Source organism: Poecilia mexicana, unplaced genomic scaffold, assembly GCF_051168715.1.
Source record: "Poecilia mexicana isolate PSO_F unplaced genomic scaffold, ASM5116871v1 scaffold_22, whole genome shotgun sequence".
Lineage (NCBI taxonomy): Eukaryota > Metazoa > Chordata > Actinopteri > Cyprinodontiformes > Poeciliidae > Poecilia > Poecilia mexicana.
The window spans coordinates 2,906,258-2,924,390 of NW_028263391.1; the positions used below are offsets into that span (position 1 = coordinate 2,906,258).

The following is an 18,133-nucleotide window of genomic DNA, read 5'->3' on the forward strand; positions in this document are numbered from 1 at the left end:
TCAGTCACAGTTTAAAGTTGTGTTGTCACAAAAAAGCCTTTTTTGTCCCTTTGTCTCCAGTCAGCTGGAGGAAACAAACTGAGTAGGCCGATACTCGATGTGGTTCAGTATTGATTAGCAGGGAGTCTCTACACCCCCTTCCTCTTCATTGACCCCCAATTATCCAACGCTGTTACCTCTGAAGAGTGTGTAGAGCAGGGGTCACCAACTCCAGTCCTCGCGGGCTACCATCCTGTAACTTTTAGATGCATCTCTGCTCAAACACACCTGGATCAAATAAACTGCTCGTTTCCAGCCTATTGCAGAGAAGAATGAATGCTGGTGAGGGAATTCAGACATTTTGGAGCAGAGGTGAATCTAAAAGTTGCAGGATGGTAGCCCTGGAGGACTGGAGTTGGTGACCCCTGGTGTAGAGTAAAGTGCAGAATTAGCAAATAAATTTGGAATTCAGTACATTTATGTCCGTTTAAACAAAATGTTCAAAGTACAGTTTGAACACTGTTTTTCTGAACGGCATTGGCTGATGACAGACCTCATAACTGAGTCAGGAGGGAGAAAAGTGGACCGGTGAGTTTCTATTGCTACCGAGAGGAAAATGCAGAGAAGAGAGAACATTTCTGTCAGATAAAGATTTAAATTTAAGACCTACTTCAATGTCAGAAATAACTTATTTAACTTTTTCTCAACTTACTTCACAATATAAGTTAATGACTTTTCAGCTCTTTGTGATTTTAGTTTCACATGTACGTGTTAATATGTTTTCATTTGGCAATTGAAATTTAGTTTTTCTTTTTTAAATTGCCAAACCCTAAGTTTACATTCTTTCCTGCAGTCAGTTCGTCTCTTACTTTTGTACCTTTAAGACTATTTCAGTACTTAAACCATGTTGTAGTTTTGATGAAATTGCATAACAATTATTTGACATCCTATTATTTCTGCTCTGCTCCACATTCAGTCTGACCGACTTATGAAACGTGACAGATTATTGATGACTCTAGATCAAACCACAATAACCAAGTCAGCTCCAGTTGGTAGGGAGTCATATAACCACATTGCTTTACTGTAGACAATACATACTGCAAAAACTAAAAGTTACTGTGGGCAGCAGAAAAGCTATGAAGAATGTTTCTCAAATCTGTTAATTATGGCACTTAAAGAAAAACTGGAATAAAAAAAAAAACACTACTGACAAAATAAAATCTAGAAACATTCAAAAAGCAAAGGATGTACAAATTTAAGACAAACAAAATGTTAGACTTATGATAGAAAATCTAATAAACGTCTTGACTTTCGTCCATTGCATTTCTCAAACATGAAAAGTCAGCACCAAAGCTTTTATGGGAGAAGCAAAGAGCGTACAGATTTACTAGATACCTTAATGTTTAAGATCAATGAGAGGAAATCTGAAAATATTCATAAATATTTAAAGCCTCAAGTTAGGATGACTGAATTTACGTCTTTTTAATATCTCAATGAAACCCGTAATTACGTGACTGAAGGACGGAATTTTAGAAAATGCAGAGTACAAACAGTTCCAATGCTGATCGGGACAGATGTCACACTAACAGACATCATCCACAGCGTGTCATACAGAAGCCAAGATTGAAAGGACAGAACTTTTTTTGTCTTTTAAGATATCAGTTTAATAATTTTAGTTTTATAGAATTGATTTGTCTCTAACTGGGAGATTTTAAGGAAAAATCTCAGTGTCTCTGGACAGACTGAGCTCAGACCGCCAGACTAATGCAGATAAACCGTCTCAGGCCGTCTCAAAGTGCAGAGAAAATATCCTCAAAACATTTCAAGTCCATTCCCACCTGTCTGTGGCGCTACCTGGGTGTGATCAGGTCCCCCCGCTGGATGCTCAGGGTCTGTCATAAAGTGGGAAAGTTAACTTTTACAGTTGAAACTTCCACACAGATCAACTCTTTTTAAACAGGGATCAAATATGAAAACCAAAACAACATGAAATCAAATTAAAAAAAAAAAAAAAAAAACTCAGTGGAGGAGCTGCAGTTCCAATCAGAGTCACTCGACCCTGAAAAACGCCAAAGCTTGAAGGAAGTAGACGTGAAAAACATCAGTAGACCATAATAAGGTCAGTTTAACCCTGAACTCAGCCAGACGGATTTTCATTCTCCACAGGAATATTTTTGGGCTTCTGACTGGAAACAGCACTGCAGATAAAAATATAAACTAGGATAAGGTCACTGCAGGCGGAATAAAATAACTCAATATTAGAACCTAACTGTGCAAAAACAACATCTAATCCTAACATTTTGTTTCATTTTCCAGCTCCTGACTTCCTGTTGGGAGACTGAAGAAAGAAAGAAAAACATTCCTCGATGAAAGTCCTTCGTTTCTTTCGGAGAAGTTACTCACAAAGCTGCGGTGTCTCCTGGCTGCCTGGGACCCTGTCATGTCTCAGCCCGCTGATAAGCTCCAACAATGCCGGTTCGTCCCGACTCCAGAGCCCCAGTAACAGAGCTCCCGTTTTGTCAAGCCAAATGCCGACACGCCCAAACCGGAAACTGGCCCCATACGTTTTCAAAATAAAGGCACCTTCGTTCGCGTTGGGAACATGGAGTCCTACATTTCTTATCCGTGTTCCCATAAACTAAAAGTACTATCTAAAACTCCTTATTGGTTGGTTTATTGACACAGAATGGAGTCCGAGCAGGCGCCGCACGCTAGCCGCTGAAGAAGCCGCTTCCTCCCGCTGAATCAATAGTTCTGAGCTGTTTGTGCTCCGTGTTATCTCCAGCTGAGTGCCACTACCGTGACGAGTCATGAGACAGAGGAGGTCACGCGCAGGTGTTTGGGGCTTGCAGCCGCAGAAACGGAGAAATAAAACAGGCTAATACTAGGGAACTCTTTTAGTGGTTAGTTGTGTTTTTCAATAAGAAAATAAACGCAAAGTAAAAAAAAAATACTGATACATTTGACAATTCCCCCAAAATATCATATTTTCTTTCATTTTCTGAGCTAATTTTCATATTCATCTCATTAGGGTACAAGCAACTTGTTTTAAAAATAAGGTTTTGATAGAGTGGACAGAAAAAAACATTTCTAAATGATTTTTTTTTTTATCATTGCAGTTAGGTGGTGCTGTGGTGGACACACGACCCACATATTCAGGCCTTATTCCTTGTGGTGGTGGTCGCAGGTTCGATTCCCGGCCTGGTGACATTTGCTGCACATCTTCCCTATTCTCTCATTACCCACTTTCCTGTCAAACTACTTTCAAATAAAGGCCACTAACGCCAACAAAACCTTTAAAAAAAAAAGTTGGTAGTTAGGGGAAAAAAATTATAAAACTAATGTAAAAATATAAATCGTTTATAAAATATTCAAAATAATTATAGTCAGCAGGAAGTTGAGAATCGTGTTTTAATGACTTATTGTGTGAACAAACGTGTGATTGTAACTGTGTTTCTTACTTAATGGAAAAACTCCAGTTGAAAAATTTTGTTTTTCGATATATGCAAAATATTGACAAAATTTTGTACATATATGTAAAGGACCATTAACGGCACACGTGTCGACATGACCCGAGTTACAAAAATCAGCAAGCCACGTCTGTCTTCATTGTGTTGTGGGACAGCAGCAGAACCTTCTATTAGCGGTGCACTGATTGCAGTTTTCTGGGCGATCACTGTGACCTGTCGATTCTGACCAATACTAATTTTCTTTTACCCTGAAAAGTTGCTAAGCAACAAAGTCGATAAGTTGTCAGCAGCGGGGATGTGTAGATGTGAGCTGGTGGGCGGGTCCATCAGTAATGTCCTCTCTCCTCTCTCACAGCAGGGTAAGAGAGAGCAGTGTAAACTTCTACAGATTTCAAGCTTCAACCACAGTATTCTATGAATTTTATTGGGATTCTACACAATTAAAAAAAAAAAAATTAACAGAATTTGAAAAACAGAAGAAAATTCTCATGCTTTCCCAGCACATTTACACAGAAAAATTTGAAGTGATACTTTTAGAATTGGAGGCAACAAAACCACCATGTATCTACAATGAAATCAAGTGTTTTGGTGCCAGTCTGCCAGTCCTGTGCACCTAAAGACTGAAATGTTTGCCATCTTTTTCTTCCCTTCCAGAGCAGTTCCAGGTCAGTCAGGCTGGATGGAGAACATTTGTGATCATCAGCGCTAAAGTCTTGACCCAGATTCTCTTACAACGGGCCATTGTGAGACATAAAAATGCTTTGATGCAACTCATTAGCTCTGGCTGCATCTTCAGAGTGGATGTTGTGTTGGAAAGGAAAACTCTAGCCTCTGTCCAGCTCCATCCATCCTGATGCATGATGCTGCTGCTGCCATGGTGACTGTGGGTTCAGATTGTCACTTATAGGAATTTAGCATGTTGATCAAAAACATTCAATTTTGCACTCATCACATTTTACTTTTTTTTTTTTGTTTTTTGCAAAATGTAAATGGGATTTCTTATAGTTTTCTACTTGCAATATATATGTATATATCATGCCAGATTTGTGGAGTGCACAGCTTTACATACTACTTTTTAGTAGTAAAACCGCACAAAACATACATTTAGTTTAACTTCCTTATTTAATAAAATTGATTCAGCGTAGAGTATATGAATGTTAGATGCATTATTCTTTTTAATGATCATTTTCGGTTCACGTAAAGGATTAATAAGTCGGGTTGAAATTATTCCGACCGAGGCCTTTTATTTTTTAAATTTCATGCCGGAAGCACAGATAGTTGCATCACAAACAACTTGACAACGTTTTGTTTCTCACAGGGGGGGATTCAAGCTATCACGAAGGGGTGGGACCAAAGCAGCTCCGATCTGGAAGCTGACTGGATGAAACCCATTGGTGACAGCTGCGGCAGCCAATAGAAAGCCGAGACCGAAACTTACTGTTGCCTGCCAGAATCAGCAAGCAAAGTACTTTAGTTTTGTTCGTGGTTAGGCCTAAACATCCCGACTGCACCTTATTATATGTAAGAATATAAATTTGGCGTCAAGAAAAGCATTAAGCTTAGAATAAATATATATATCCACATCAAGGATGAACTGGACGTGATTTGATGTAGAAGTTGTACTTGTTTACGATTTTCAATCAAAGTATAACTCGCACCGAGGACCAATTGGGTTGTCATGCACACAAACGATAAAAACAAATCAGTGAAATTCAAAGAAGCATGCGATAAACAAGCTCTTCTACTTACACTTTCCGTCACCTTCTCGTTGACCGTCGGTAAAGGAGTTTTTGTTGACATCATTTATTTGGTCTTCCTTAACCAGGGGCCGTTTGAGGTGAAAATATAATCCTCAGTTTTAAATCCACCAGCCAAGAAATCTGGTTATTATTGCTTTGCTTTGCAGTTCTCTGTGGAAAAACAGGCTCAGCATGGATCGTGACAATTTTCAGCCCAGACCGGACGTGTTAGAGCCAAGCACCTGAGATATTCCGGAGCGTAAAAAAAATACTAAAATAAAAAAATACAATCAACTTATATTTAGTGTTTAAGCTGCGCACATAACATGTTCATGCTGTAACCTTTGTTTGACTCGACAGGTTAGCCGGAGTCCGTCTGTCCGTTCGGCTTTCAGTCAGTGAAGCTAACTAAACTAACGTGAAGGCGCTGTCGGTCGTCACTTCCAAAAATCACCACAGTCCTCTTTCTTCCCCCCAAAAATGACTCGCTTTAAAAAAACAACATGACCTTCGGTGGTAAAGGTGGGTGTTTGGCAGACGGTTTTAAAAGGTCCAGATGACTGAAACGCTCGCCATAGGCTCGGTCTCTCCCATCTCCAGCGGCCCAAAGTGAAGCGGGTCTGTCTGTTTTAGGTGGGACCAAAATGGCTACTCAGCGGCTGGGCTGGATTAAGATGCATTCAAGGACTCCTCGCTTGCCCGGATATCAGAAAATCTTAGATTTAATTATTTTAAAATTGCTCTCCGGGCGCTGTATTATTACTAAAAATATAAGCACTGATATAAAAATGAAAGAATGAATGAATGAATAAATAAATAAAACATCTGACCAGCGGAATATGTACTTCCACTGTTGAATTTCACAGAAAAGTTCACTGAAGAAAAGTTCTGATATTTGGGTAGATGACAGCACACGAGGAATAAAAAAATGAACTGAATATTTCTGAAAGACTTGTAGTGTTCTCACATTTCACTGAATTTTCTGCATCCATACAGAATAAAAGCAAAAACCGATGACAGGAGAAGGTGATTAAAAGCACGTAAATGAAGATGGAAAAAAGTCCTGCCTTGTAAAAGGTCCTTTACTAATCTCCAGACATTTTATATCAGTACAACAGATGTTGGATCTTTTCCATTTGTTATGTTAGAGAAAGAAAAAAGGAAGGAAGGAAGGAAGGAAAGAAGGAAAGAAGGGAGGAAGAGAGCGGGAGAGGACAAGAGAGAGAGAGCAAGAAAGAAAAAACTAAACCAAAAAAGAGCACAAAATATAGTGAAAGTTGCAGATTTAAAGGGAAGGAGGTATTTTGCAATTTCATGGGTCACAATAAATTTACATTGTTTTGCTTTTGTATTAATAGCATTGACAATATTAAACCGTTTAATAGACAAATTAAAAGAATGAGAGTAATTGTTTTGATTTCAAGTTGTTTTTCATAAAGACATTCCTTAGCAAGCTTACAATGTCTGCAATGGTTGTCACATGTAGACGAGTTTTAATAACTGCTATAGAGTGGACACTATTCTCATTTGTTCTAGTAGTCCATCATTTTTTTACAGTAAATATGGAAGTGTTTAAGTTTTATTAGGGTCTCTAAAACATCTTTCAGCATAAAAACATCTTTAATTCTCTTTACTGCAGTATGGAAGTATTTTGCACCCCTAAATGGTTGCCATGGGAGATTGAAGGATTTCTAAAACATGAAAGAATTTAAAAAACACTATGAGTATGTTTTTGATGAGGGAATAACATAACATGATTAAAAGCTAAAGAAAAAAAATAATTTTATCTTATACTGCCCCTTTATGTTATTTTTCACATGCAGATGCAAAAGAAAAACTGATCCGTTTTGTTGTATGCTGTTAAAAAGGAGCGTTAAGTCCCACATACCATGGCTTCTGTTTTTATGAGATTTGTTTCATTCACTTTTGTGTCCGACAGGACTTGAAAGCCTCACAAGCATGTTTAGCTGAACGGGCGGAAACCGACTGACCCCGGTCCCACCGGACTACAAAGTATTGCGAGGACTGTCACCAGTCAGGAGGAAATGGTTGTGTTGTTCGCTTCAAAGAAGAATGTCCGTGCTGCTCTTCGCACTCCAGTGTTAGGAAGGCAGAGACAGAAAATAACATCTAATATTTTAAATTAACATTTTAGTCATTGATTTTTTTTATGTATAAATGTATTGAATTATTCAATGTAGTTATTAAACATTTAGAGCAGCAGATGAACGCGTGCTCTTGACTAGATGCACGGATTTCTGAGGGTTCTTAAAGTGACACACCACTTCTTTTCTGTTAATTTAACTCAATTTCAGCTAGTATTAAAACAAGCCAGCCAAAAACAAGCTTTCGATGACATATGCCTTTATCACATACTCTGATCAGTTTGTTTTAATATTTCAATATTTCCTTCCCTTTTTTTGTATGCATGTTTTGAAGTTAAATTCCTCCCTTGAAGGTGTTTGTGCACTCACGACATAATTCAACTACAGTGCAAGCAGTACTCCAAATACAGACTTAAGCTAAGTGTAAGCATTTTACCCTTTGCTTTAGCATCAGCACCAGATTAACATAAAAAGCTGTATTATAAGGCCATGTCTTACTCCTGCTCCACTACAGTAACTAAAGCTTATTCTGGTATAAGGAGATGTAATTTCATGTTTAGTCATAACTGTGGAAAAATACCATCACAAAAAAGCTGAAACTATCTTTTCTAGCTAGAATATATCTTAAGATGTATGAATCAGTAAAGTTTCGACGTCAAAACTAAAGTATGCCAATTCTTGTAAACGTCTTTATAATTTCCAGCACTTCAACCGAAACAGTCAGGCATGATGGATAGCAAAACATTCTTTATTGACTGGAAAAATACAGGGACCTCAAAACAAAAGAGGAAAGAAAGAAAAAGTGCAGTGAAAAAGATCCCATAACACCCTTGATTAAAATCCCACAAATCAACTTCATTTAATAAACTCATAGCAGAATTATACAGTTACTTTGTAGCAGGTGAAGCGCTATAATACTATATCATGCTGTAAAGCCGGAGGGGTGTATAGAGGGCAGTAGGAGAGGAGGGGTCAGGGGGGAATCAAGAAGGGAAAAGCTGAGCCGTATCGGTCATACAGGGCCGGCTAAGTCGAAGCCACAACACAAGAGAAAAGCAGCAGCAGCATCCAGAATCTCTCAGATTGCATCAATGTCAATATCGTCTTCTTCTTTTTCTGGTGTGTCTGGTTTCACGGTCTCTACTTTGAGCTCGCGGGCGGAGGACGAGTACACCACCTGTGAGAAGAAAAGCACAAAAACTTTTAGCCCACTGTCAGAAGGCTCCTGTAAGCATATTTATAGCGCAGAGTTCAAGGGTTGCTTGACAAGCAACTGGTTTCTGCATCCATTCCCTCTAGATGTCTGAACCCATGTACTGCCGTTTCCTCCAAAACATACTGGTATCAGTTTATTTTCATGTCAAGACCAGTAATGTAATGCAATGGGGTTAAATACTCCGATCTTATAATTGTGTATATTCTGAAATATTTCCCACTGAGATTCAGATCAATCTTTGAACCACCGATAACGGTTTTTTGGCTAAAACAACAATGGAAGAAAGCAGATGTCTGCATCCGTCTAATACTTAAAGTGGAGCTATGGGCGACATCATGCTTTATCATCCATTTTACATCATGTATAGAATTCATAATTGCTCTTTCTGAACCATTTCAATGAAGGTTTGATAAAGTTTATTTTTATATTTTGACCAGTGCAGTCAACCTATTTTTTATGTCCGTATTAACAAAAAGAAACATTTGAAGTTTATTCAGAATTGATTTTCTGTATAGAATCGCCATCAGCTGATTCTATATCTTAGATATCTGTATCAGGAATGAAAAGGTTGATCAGTGCATCACTAGATAAGAGTGGGATGCTTTGACTTTAATTTTGTTGTTTTTTTGTTTGAATAATTTTGTTGAATTTTCTTTTTACAAAAGACAACAGATCACCTTCAAAAATCCTGAAATAATTTTTTTGTTTTATTTTATTCTCTTATTAAATGCATGAATCAATGCATTTTATTTTCCAGACAGGTGTCTATGAATTGGCATAGGAACTACCACTTTAAAAACGACACTGCAAAAACAATCAGCTGCCAGTTTGGAGCATTGAGGGCATTTCCAGGAACTTCTTGCCCAAACAAGAAAGAAAGAAAAGCCGTACCTCGACGTTTTCGTCATCTTCCTCCTCCTCCTCCTCCTCGCTGCCCTCACTCTCTTCCTCCGCCTCCTTCAGCCATTTGACAAAAGGAGCGGCCTTGGCATGGATCTCTTTGGCAAGTTCCTTGGAGACATACTTCTTAGAAACCTGAGGAAAACAGGAAATGAGAGCAGACGGGGGAAACATTGGATACAAGAAAATAAGATGTGAAAATACTAACATCAAAGTGGTACGATTGGGATACTTTTGAGCCTTTGCTCATATTTTTTGGACACATTGAGAACTGAACCGACGGCGGCTGCCAGCTCACTGACCCTCTCAGCCCAGGCGAAGATGACGTCCTCCTCCAGCAGGTCGGCGTCGTACAGGTCTTTGAGGATGATGGCGACGCGTGGCAGCAGCTGCACCTGGTGGAGCTTCACCACGCACTCGAAGCCTCCCAGCAGATACTTCTGGGCTTTCTTGTTGTTGTGACAGAACTAGGATGTGAATATGAAAAACATATAGCAGATAAGTTAGTCACTTAAGAGGAAAAAAAAGAGGGAGAAGGAAAAAAAGAAAAAGAAAAAAAGTTATGTTTTCTTAGTCGTGTGCATGGAAGAATCTTTAACTGCAATACCACTGATGACCACAAGGCGCTGGTTTCATATACATTCAAACCATTAAAATAATTTACTATAAACATGAGTCCTCACAGAAATGTATTTATGTTAAAATATGATATCAATAATTGATCAGGATTGCCAGAGCTTTCAGATAAAGTCACTGAACCTGGACATCATGTCTGCTGATGGACTGAGTCAAGAACTTCTGTACTGAGAAATAAAACTGCTTATGTATAAATGCAAAAGACAATAAAACAAGCAGCCTCAAGCTGTGTATTACATCAATTTGTCTTCATTTTATATTTTAGAAATTGAGTATCAGTCATGAGACTCTCAGATTATATGTCTTGCTCTAAATATTTAATGTAATAATGTTTTCCATCATCTGAAGAACTTATCATTCTCAGTTTAATGTACAAAATAATTCTGATGACAGGAGATGAGGGTTTTTCCAAAGCCAATGCTTAAAGTTCAATGTGCCTAATGACCACTGTTTATTTACCTGTTAGTTTTTTTCATTCCTGTAACTGAAAGTTTGGAGTGTTAACATGAAACCTGAGAACTCATTAGCTGGGTTTGTTTTTCCTTTGGTAATGCTTGTAGTTTAATCAGGGGTACCAATGGCTGTAGATGCCGTTTTTCATTTCCCATCTTTAGAAATGCCTGTTTTTTGTTTTTTTTTAAAGGCAAATATTCACCATTAATAAGTAAACATCAGGTTGAAGTAATTGGCAAGCTGACATCAATTACTAAATTACAAAAGGTTTTTCACGATGCATTATTTGGTGAGTTCAACTGAAAACCAAAAACTAAGTAAAAGTTAAATTATAAACCAAAATGCAAATAATTTTAAAATAATTTTTTTTAAATTAAAACCTGTGAGAAAACTTATTTTTACTTAAACCAACAGACTTAATTTTACTGATATGCATTTTAAATGATTGCATCGTTTTGTTGCGTTTGTAATACGTTATTTTGTGATTAGCTGTGTCACTTATGTTTTTTTTATCTTGTCATCTGTTCATTTTGTTCCAGCTGTGGCTGGTGCTGTAGCTCTTTCTAAATGAAGTTGTGGATTTTCAGACTGTTATAACAGAGACGTACTCTCAGGAAGTGGCGTTTGTACTTCTTGATCTGGTCCCGGATGTTCTCGTTGAAGAGGAGCTCGCTGAGGATGAGCGGACCCATGGCCTTCACGTCCAGACGCTCCGCCTCTGCCAGGATCTCTTTGTCGGCGCCATCAATGGTTCTGCTCTCCTTCTTTTGCTGTTTAAGAACAAACAAAGAGGTGAACAACTGCGGGGAAAGATTTGTTTCTGGTAAATCTAATAACTGGTCCCTCGACTGCTAAACTCGACACTGTTTGGGTGGTTTTCCTTTAGTAAAGTACTGTAAGCCACACAAAAAAGGATGAACTTTCTGCGTTTTATTTTTTGTCCAATTCTGTTGCTGTTGAAGTTGTACACAGACTCTGCACCCTCAGCCAATCAGACAGAATCTTCTGATGAAACGTACTCAGTCTCAGCGGTCTTACTTTCACAAAGCTGTAAAAGAGGTTGACCCTCTCCTCCAGAGGTTTCTCCAGGTCCTCGCTCAGGGTCAGATTCTTGGCGTGGTCGCTGATCTCTTCCATCCGGCGCCGCTGTGCCTCCTCCGTCGTCTCCTCCGCCCAGTCCTCATCGTCATCGTCTCTATCCTGGAAACGGGAAGGATGAAGAAACTGCATTAAGCACCTGGTTCTATAAATAATCATTTATATAATAAAATATTGAACAAACATTTAGGGATACAACAGTATATGTATTTCGGTTCCGAACCAAAAGGAGCAGATATTTTCGGTACTCATAGTTGGAGGTCTATCTATGTGATTAAACGTTTTTGCTATTGTGTTTTAATTTTAAAGGAGCAGTTTTATGTGTTTTAGTGCCATTTTATAGTACAATCAAGTAACTTCAGTTGTTGTAAAATCAATTTGACTTTGTAATTTATTGCTTTGAAACTGGGCCTCTGCCTCTTTAAAAACTTCTGCTCTTTCTGAAACTCCACCTTCAATAAGTCATTGCAACATGGCTCCTCTGTTAACCCTTTAAAAACGTTTTTACCTGAGCTGCTGAGAAGTAGCTCATAATGTTTGCCATTCGGTGCCGACTAGTCTGAAGGAGCTGAGAGGACAGCAGCTCAGCTCTGTGAATCAGGAACTTAGAAACTGCAACTGAGGAGGAGCTTTGTCTTTGAAGTCCCCCAAGGTGTTTTGCACAGCTCAATGGTTGCCATGGAGAGTAAAGGATTTCAAACATGGATGGCACTCCAGGTTTCACTACATAGAGCTGAATAAGTAAATTTTGAATGAACACTGCCCCTTTAACCTGACTGACAATGAGAGCCATCTCATTGAGCCTCCACTGAACCATCATGTGAATGACAGTAAACACACCACAGCCTCAGGGGCATCAATGTTGTCCTGGTTTCCAGTCTCGCCGCTGCCAGAGCCGTTTTCCTTGTCCTTCTTGCGGTTCTTCTTTTCTTTCTCTTTCTTGACAGATGCAGAACCGCTATCATTGCTCTCTGTTGACAGGAGGAAACGAGCAAAGCAAACAAAAAAATCGTGTTATGAATGAATGAATTTAAGAGAAGAAGTTAATTTTATGGTTGAGCCAGTGACCCCTGACTTCTTACCAGGTGGGTTTTTGAGAATGAACGTGCAGAGTTTGTGTCTGGTGTCTAGCATGCCGCGGTATCCACAGGCCTTACAGGAATTGCCGATTGTTTGTTTCTTAGGATTGACATGCTGAGGAGGAAGACAGAAATGAACCATGAACATACTACTACTATTCTGTCCCCTTTACGCAAAGTATTATCCTTAAGCACAACTTCTCAAGACAAACTATGCCATTCTTGTTTCTTCAAAACAATTTATAAAGAGTTCTGTCCTGTTTCCCACTGCACAGCTTGGCCAAATATCTTTAAGGAAGCAGAAAACTATTTACCAGGTCAGTTTCAGGGTTGTCACACTCAGGACACAGCACAAATTTTCTGATGAACCCATCAAGCATATCCTGCAACTTGTTCGCCTCGTGGGATCCGTTGACGATGTAACGATCGTTTTTGGTATCAAACTGGGTCTGAGCACCGAGTTCACAACCAAAAAACTTGGTCGGGTCTGCAGAGAAGAGACGAGGCCAACAGTTAGAACTACAGTAACTAGAAAAATAGCACAATTAAGATATCCATGTCTTATGCTAAGCATGTTCATAAAATTCAAATTTTAGTCTTCAGTTTGGTTTCACTGCATTTATGATCTGATTGTTTTTATAATTATTACAGCTGCATGATTACAGGAACACATTTTGAAATATTATTCTGTATTGAGACGATATTGATCAGGTTTGAGCCACATTTCCCTCAGCCTGGCATCTTTATTAAAGTAGACAAACATGACATGATAGTTCATCTAAGTAGAGAAAAACATCACTGTAGAATCTAAATGCACTGAATTTAAGACTCCAGCCTACCAAATAATGGAACTAGGCATTTCTTTACAAATTCAGACACGACACATTGTCTCTAAAAGTGATTCAATCTGGACTGATATGTTCGATGTTAAATCTGTGTTAATGTGAAAGTACTTCTGTGCATTAGAAAGTTGCTGTAAAACTTTATCAGTTTTTCATTACTTTTTGTTCAAGATATCCACAGAATTTCCACCTCAAATTTCACATTTTTTCTGCTGCTCTGTGCATTTGATAACATTTAACCGTCTTCATTTATCCGTGTGTTCCATACGTTATAAAATGTGATTATAAATTTAGCTTCTGGTTTGACTGTGTGGTAAAAGCTCCACACTGGTATGTAGATAAACAGACCAGTTCTGGATTCACATCCAACCCACTTACTCAACACTTCCCATAGTGTTTTATTTCTCATGCTCATCTAAACTTCAAACAGGATTTAATAGTTTTTCACACTTTATAAGACTGCTATTAAACCTAAATTATAAAAGTGCTCTATAAGACTTCTGATCTAGAGAAGTAAACCACTTATTTTTATATTCAAGTGACTAAATAAATCATGAACTTAACTACCACACTGGGAGCTTAATGTTGAATCTCCATATTTCTTTTTAACTATACTCAACAGTCACATTGTGGCACTGAATGTTCCTCAGAAACAGTAAGTCAACACTGTTCAGTGCTGCTACTAAGTCAACTTCCTTCATAAATACTTTAAAAGAAAACCAAACTTTTATTCTTCACTTTTTTTCTGCTAGCATGAGATTGTGATTTTTTTGACACTTATTACTGAATGCAGCATCAAAATTCCATGGCAACAAACACATTATTTTGATAAAACAAAAAATGGCAGGTCTCATAACTTAATTTTTTATTTTTTTTTTACATTGTTCACCCCAGATAAGCTGAGGTAAAACGGTAAAGTTTACTCACATGTTGGAGGCCTGTTCAAAGCCTTTGCAACATCAACCATGTTGACAATAACCGTCTTGATTCCATTCCCTTTGCCTTCAACCTAAACAGAAAACAGAAAAGACCATAAATCCCAGCGCCACAGACTTTTTCTTTTTTTAAATGACTGGGATAAACTTCAACCTGCCGGGGTTACCTTGGCAATCAGACGGGGCATTTTGTAGCGATAGAACTGGTCTGACACGCTGCGGTTAACGTTGACAGACATTTTGGCTGGATGTTAGCACTATCAGTAAGATAAAAGGATCTTGGTTGGGGATTTTTCGGGATCTTCTGTCTGGAAAAGAGGGGATGACATAAACGACTGCAAGCGTGCTCGGTCTCTGACATGAAAAACGTCGTGCCGCTGTGGCCGCAAGCTCCTTGCTTGAAGGCTAGGTTTCCACCACACAGGTTCCAACGGCTGCGCAACAGCTCTGAAAGAGGAGGAGAGGGACAGCCATCAATATTTCAGAAGCAAAGACTAGCGCTGCCCGGCTCTAGCTAACCCCACTGGATGAACAGCATAGAGGAAGAAGCAGCTGTGGAAAAGGCAAACGGCTGTGTGTTGTGTAACATAGGGAGTGTTTGAATGGCCTTCATCTGTATTACAACCATTTAGACCAGGTAGACATAAGCTGGTAGATTGGATGGTTTTTTTCTCATCAGTAATGGCTGCCTTACCTGTAGATGGATGTCATCATGTAGTGAGTTTGTAATAAAGTGATGACATTCTTACAGTAGAGGAAGGCTTAGAGATGGTCTGCTTAAGCAGTGGGAAACATCTCAAAACTTAAGATGTTCATATCCAGGAGATTAATAACCATCTGCAGGTATTGAGCATCTAGATTACAGGACGCAGCTGTCACAATGGAAAGAGCAACTTATACCTACTGACTAAGACTATTAACAACAAAAGAAATCAAGTTTTAGGAAAATATCTACTCTGACAACACTTTATGGATTCATTAAAAGAATCAGTCATTTTTCAGTCTAATTTTCTATATAAAAAAAAATAAAAGAAAACTACATGCCTTTTCATATTTATGGGAAAGGCATGTAGTTAACCTAATGACAAGAAAAGGGTTTTTTAAAAAATTAAATAAGAATTTGTACATTTACTTGAAGAACATCTTTGAGTTGTTTATTATTTTTAATTAATGATGAAGACTTATTATGACAACTGTTAAGTGGAGGGTCCTGAAGAGCCTGAAGCAGCTTTAGAGCTGAAGGTTTCAATTAGTTCAGTTTGGGATTATTGGAGTATTTTTAAACTGGGCTACAGATCACTGGCCCTTTACAATCTTTAGAGAACACAGTTGAGTTTGTCAGTTATCTGAATCAGAAGAAAGTCCATGTCACTATGCTATCATCCCATTAGCAGAAGCTGAAGGCTGAAAAACTCCACCTGAGCTCTTCAACAGCTTCACTCCATCCTCAGAGGCTGACGAGCCACAGCTGTCAAAGCAGCCTGATGCAGCCTCAAGCAATTTCATTTTTACACATAATGTAGATACTGTTTGAAAAAAAAAAACAACCTTCACATTCCATTATAAAACTACAGAACGTTCATATCTGCTAATATATCACTGAATCCAATGGATACAAGTGTAAAAAAAAAGATCAAATCCAGCTGAAACTGATAAATCCTTCTGATTAGCCGTAAGCACCTCCTGTTCTGAGGATTTACTTTTTCTACAGATTCACTGCAAAAAAGTATTCAGAAACTCACTACAAATACACAAAATGATCTCTTTAAAAGGTAACAAAAGCAACAAAAAAAAAGTTCACATTTTTAGATTTAAAAAAGGAAGAGAAATTGGATGCTGAATGGTTTTGTTTAGTACAAAAGAGCTCCTTACAAAAATAGCTTATTGCCAATCTATTCTGAAATTTAGCTGGAATTTTTTTTTCTATAAATTATGCAGCCAGCATTGATTTTAAATGAAAAAGGAAACCAAGCCTCTTAGCATTCAGCTTAAACCCCTCTTTGTGGCCACAATAATGGATTTGTATAAGCCTTTTGTCTTATGCTGGGGGGCCTCTGGCTTTTTGACATATAAGGCCTGCTCTTTTTAATAGGTCACAAACATGAGGCCCATCAGCTGTGGTCCGACTGATGGAATCCGTACAAATCACACCTGCTTATAACCTGACAAGCCACTATTACGGTAAATGTCACAAAATGAATGACATTTCCATGAAAATCCGTTTTGGAAAACCAGAGGAGGGGGAACTACTCGGGTGGAGGCTAACAAACTAGCCCAGCTAGCGGCTTGGTGCAGAGTGCGTCACACAGCCACTGCACACGAGTGGCGAGACTGGGAGAAGCCATTTTGAACAGTGGCTGAGAAGACGGGGAGCGCTGCTTAATACTGCAGAGTAACGGGAAAGCATACATGAGAATAACCCAGCTAAGTAAAACGTAGCTAACAAGAAAAACAAAACATTATGTATATCGAATTCGGTTCCCACAACTTACCGTTTCTGCAAAACAAAGACATAAACACAACGCTGATCGTCCAAATGCCGCAGTGAACGGTGGTCGATAGCTGGTGGTGTATCGATTGCGGCAGCAGGGTGTCTAAAACGTTTTCTCAAAGCTTAAAACCCTGAGGCGTCCAAATGGTGTCGGTGCCAGGTTCAGAGACAGAGGAGAGCTTTCTGGAACGTCCTCGATGTCCGGGAACCTTTTAGGGGGGGATAAAAAGGATCCATTAACGGCGGACTGAAATGCCAGCATCAGCAGGTGCGACAGGCGATAGTGTGCAGTCCGTTTTAACATTGTCGTCACGTAATTGTCGTTATTTATTAAAACGCTGTACTAATTACCTGTAATAGAGCGGGGGAGAAAAGTAGACGGGTAACCTGATTGGCTAATGACTATGCTTTCTGGTTACGAAGCGTTTAATGACAAATAGTCAAGTAAACACACAAATATAAAAAATATTAAGCGTCTAATAACAAGCTAACAAAACTACTGTTTTACCGTTAATTATGTCCACTGAGAGTGCTGACGTTCACAGAAAAAAAGCCCCGTGCCCAAACGCAAGGCCAACTGACGCCACGCAGCTACAGCTAACATGGTTAGCCAAACCCAGTCGACGCCATTCAGATATTATGATTAAACAACGTTCACAACATCGTGTAGCTAATTTTAATTTTTCTACTGAGTTATGTCCACCGTAGAAAAATTAAAAAAAAGACCAGTAGAAAGGGCCGCGATGCAGTTATTTATCACCTACCTCTCGAATGTTCTGCGAAATGCAGCTTTTCGTGTCGATTTTTTTTTCTGACAAGCGTTAAAGTTGAATAAATTTAGCAACATCCGGTCTCTCTGTTGTCTAACATTAAAAGTCTGCTCAAATATGTACTGGGGTAAATTTAGTATTTTATTGACAGCACTAAAAATGTTGACAGTTAGAACATTGCTAAACAACGAGAGTCATTTTCTAGGTACATAATGTAATAAAAAATAGTTACTTGAGGCTTTTAGCAATCTGAACTGCATAAATTAGATTTGCATGGGTTTTATTTTGAAAGGATAAGACGATGCAGTGTCTAGCTTGATGACGTTTTTTTTCTTCGAATATGGACATGTAGAAGTAGATGTCGCCTGAAACCCAAAGCATACGTCAGTGCCGTCGCCATCTTGTGTTGAGGGAGTGCTC

At 38.7% G+C, this 18,133-nt stretch overlaps 2 protein-coding genes across 12 annotated transcripts in view; both read right to left on the reverse strand.

Moving 5' to 3' along the window:
- Positions 1–5,837, reverse strand: part of mark3a (MAP/microtubule affinity-regulating kinase 3a) — a 47,932-nt gene extending 42,095 nt beyond the window's left edge. For 4 of the 9 annotated variants that reach the window (XM_088002434.1, XM_088002436.1, XM_088002431.1 and 1 more), the window contains exon 1: positions 5,199–5,837. In XM_088002434.1, the coding sequence (XP_087858560.1) occupies positions 5,199–5,252 (54 nt within the window). In that variant the 5' untranslated portion in view covers positions 5,253–5,837. Of the gene's footprint in view, positions 1–2,382; positions 2,829–5,198 lie in introns of those variants that run through there. The other 5 variants (XM_088002439.1, XM_088002437.1, XM_088002433.1 and 2 more) reach the window with 2 other exon arrangements.
- A 2,186-nt stretch (positions 5,838–8,023) lies between these two features.
- eif5 (eukaryotic translation initiation factor 5) lies at positions 8,024–17,816 on the reverse strand. Of its 3 annotated transcripts, none has more exons than XM_088002498.1 (12): positions 17,708–17,816; positions 16,945–17,152; positions 14,620–14,899; positions 14,445–14,526; positions 12,990–13,162; positions 12,679–12,790; positions 12,437–12,567; positions 11,537–11,698; positions 11,107–11,268; positions 9,712–9,876; positions 9,401–9,544; positions 8,024–8,470 (listed from the first exon to the last, which is right to left on the reverse strand). In XM_088002498.1, the coding sequence occupies exons 3-12, from the start codon at positions 14,689–14,691 to the stop codon at positions 8,372–8,374; spliced, it is 1,302 nt and encodes a 433-aa protein (XP_087858624.1). In that variant the 5' UTR covers positions 14,692–14,899; positions 16,945–17,152; positions 17,708–17,816; the 3' UTR covers positions 8,024–8,371. The 3 variants fall into 3 exon arrangements, with proteins under 3 accessions (XP_087858624.1, XP_087858625.1, XP_087858626.1); XM_088002499.1 differs by lacking the exon at positions 17,708–17,816 and adding an exon at positions 17,452–17,660; XM_088002500.1 differs by lacking the exon at positions 17,708–17,816 and adding an exon at positions 17,295–17,318.
- Between the last annotated feature and the right edge of the window lie 317 nt (positions 17,817–18,133).

Coding starts and splice junctions, on each gene's coding strand:
- eif5 (XM_088002498.1), bottom strand. CDS start 14,691: ATGTCTGTCAACGTTAACCGCAGCGTGTCAGACCAGTTCTATCGCTAC. Junction 12,791..12,989: donor ACAACCCTGAAACTGACCTG/GTAAATAGTTTT, acceptor CTTCCTCCTCAG/CATGTCAATCCTAAGAAACA. Junction 11,699..12,436: donor TTGATGCCCCTGAGGCTGTG/GTGTGTTTACTG, acceptor TCCCGTTTCCAG/GATAGAGACGATGACGATGA.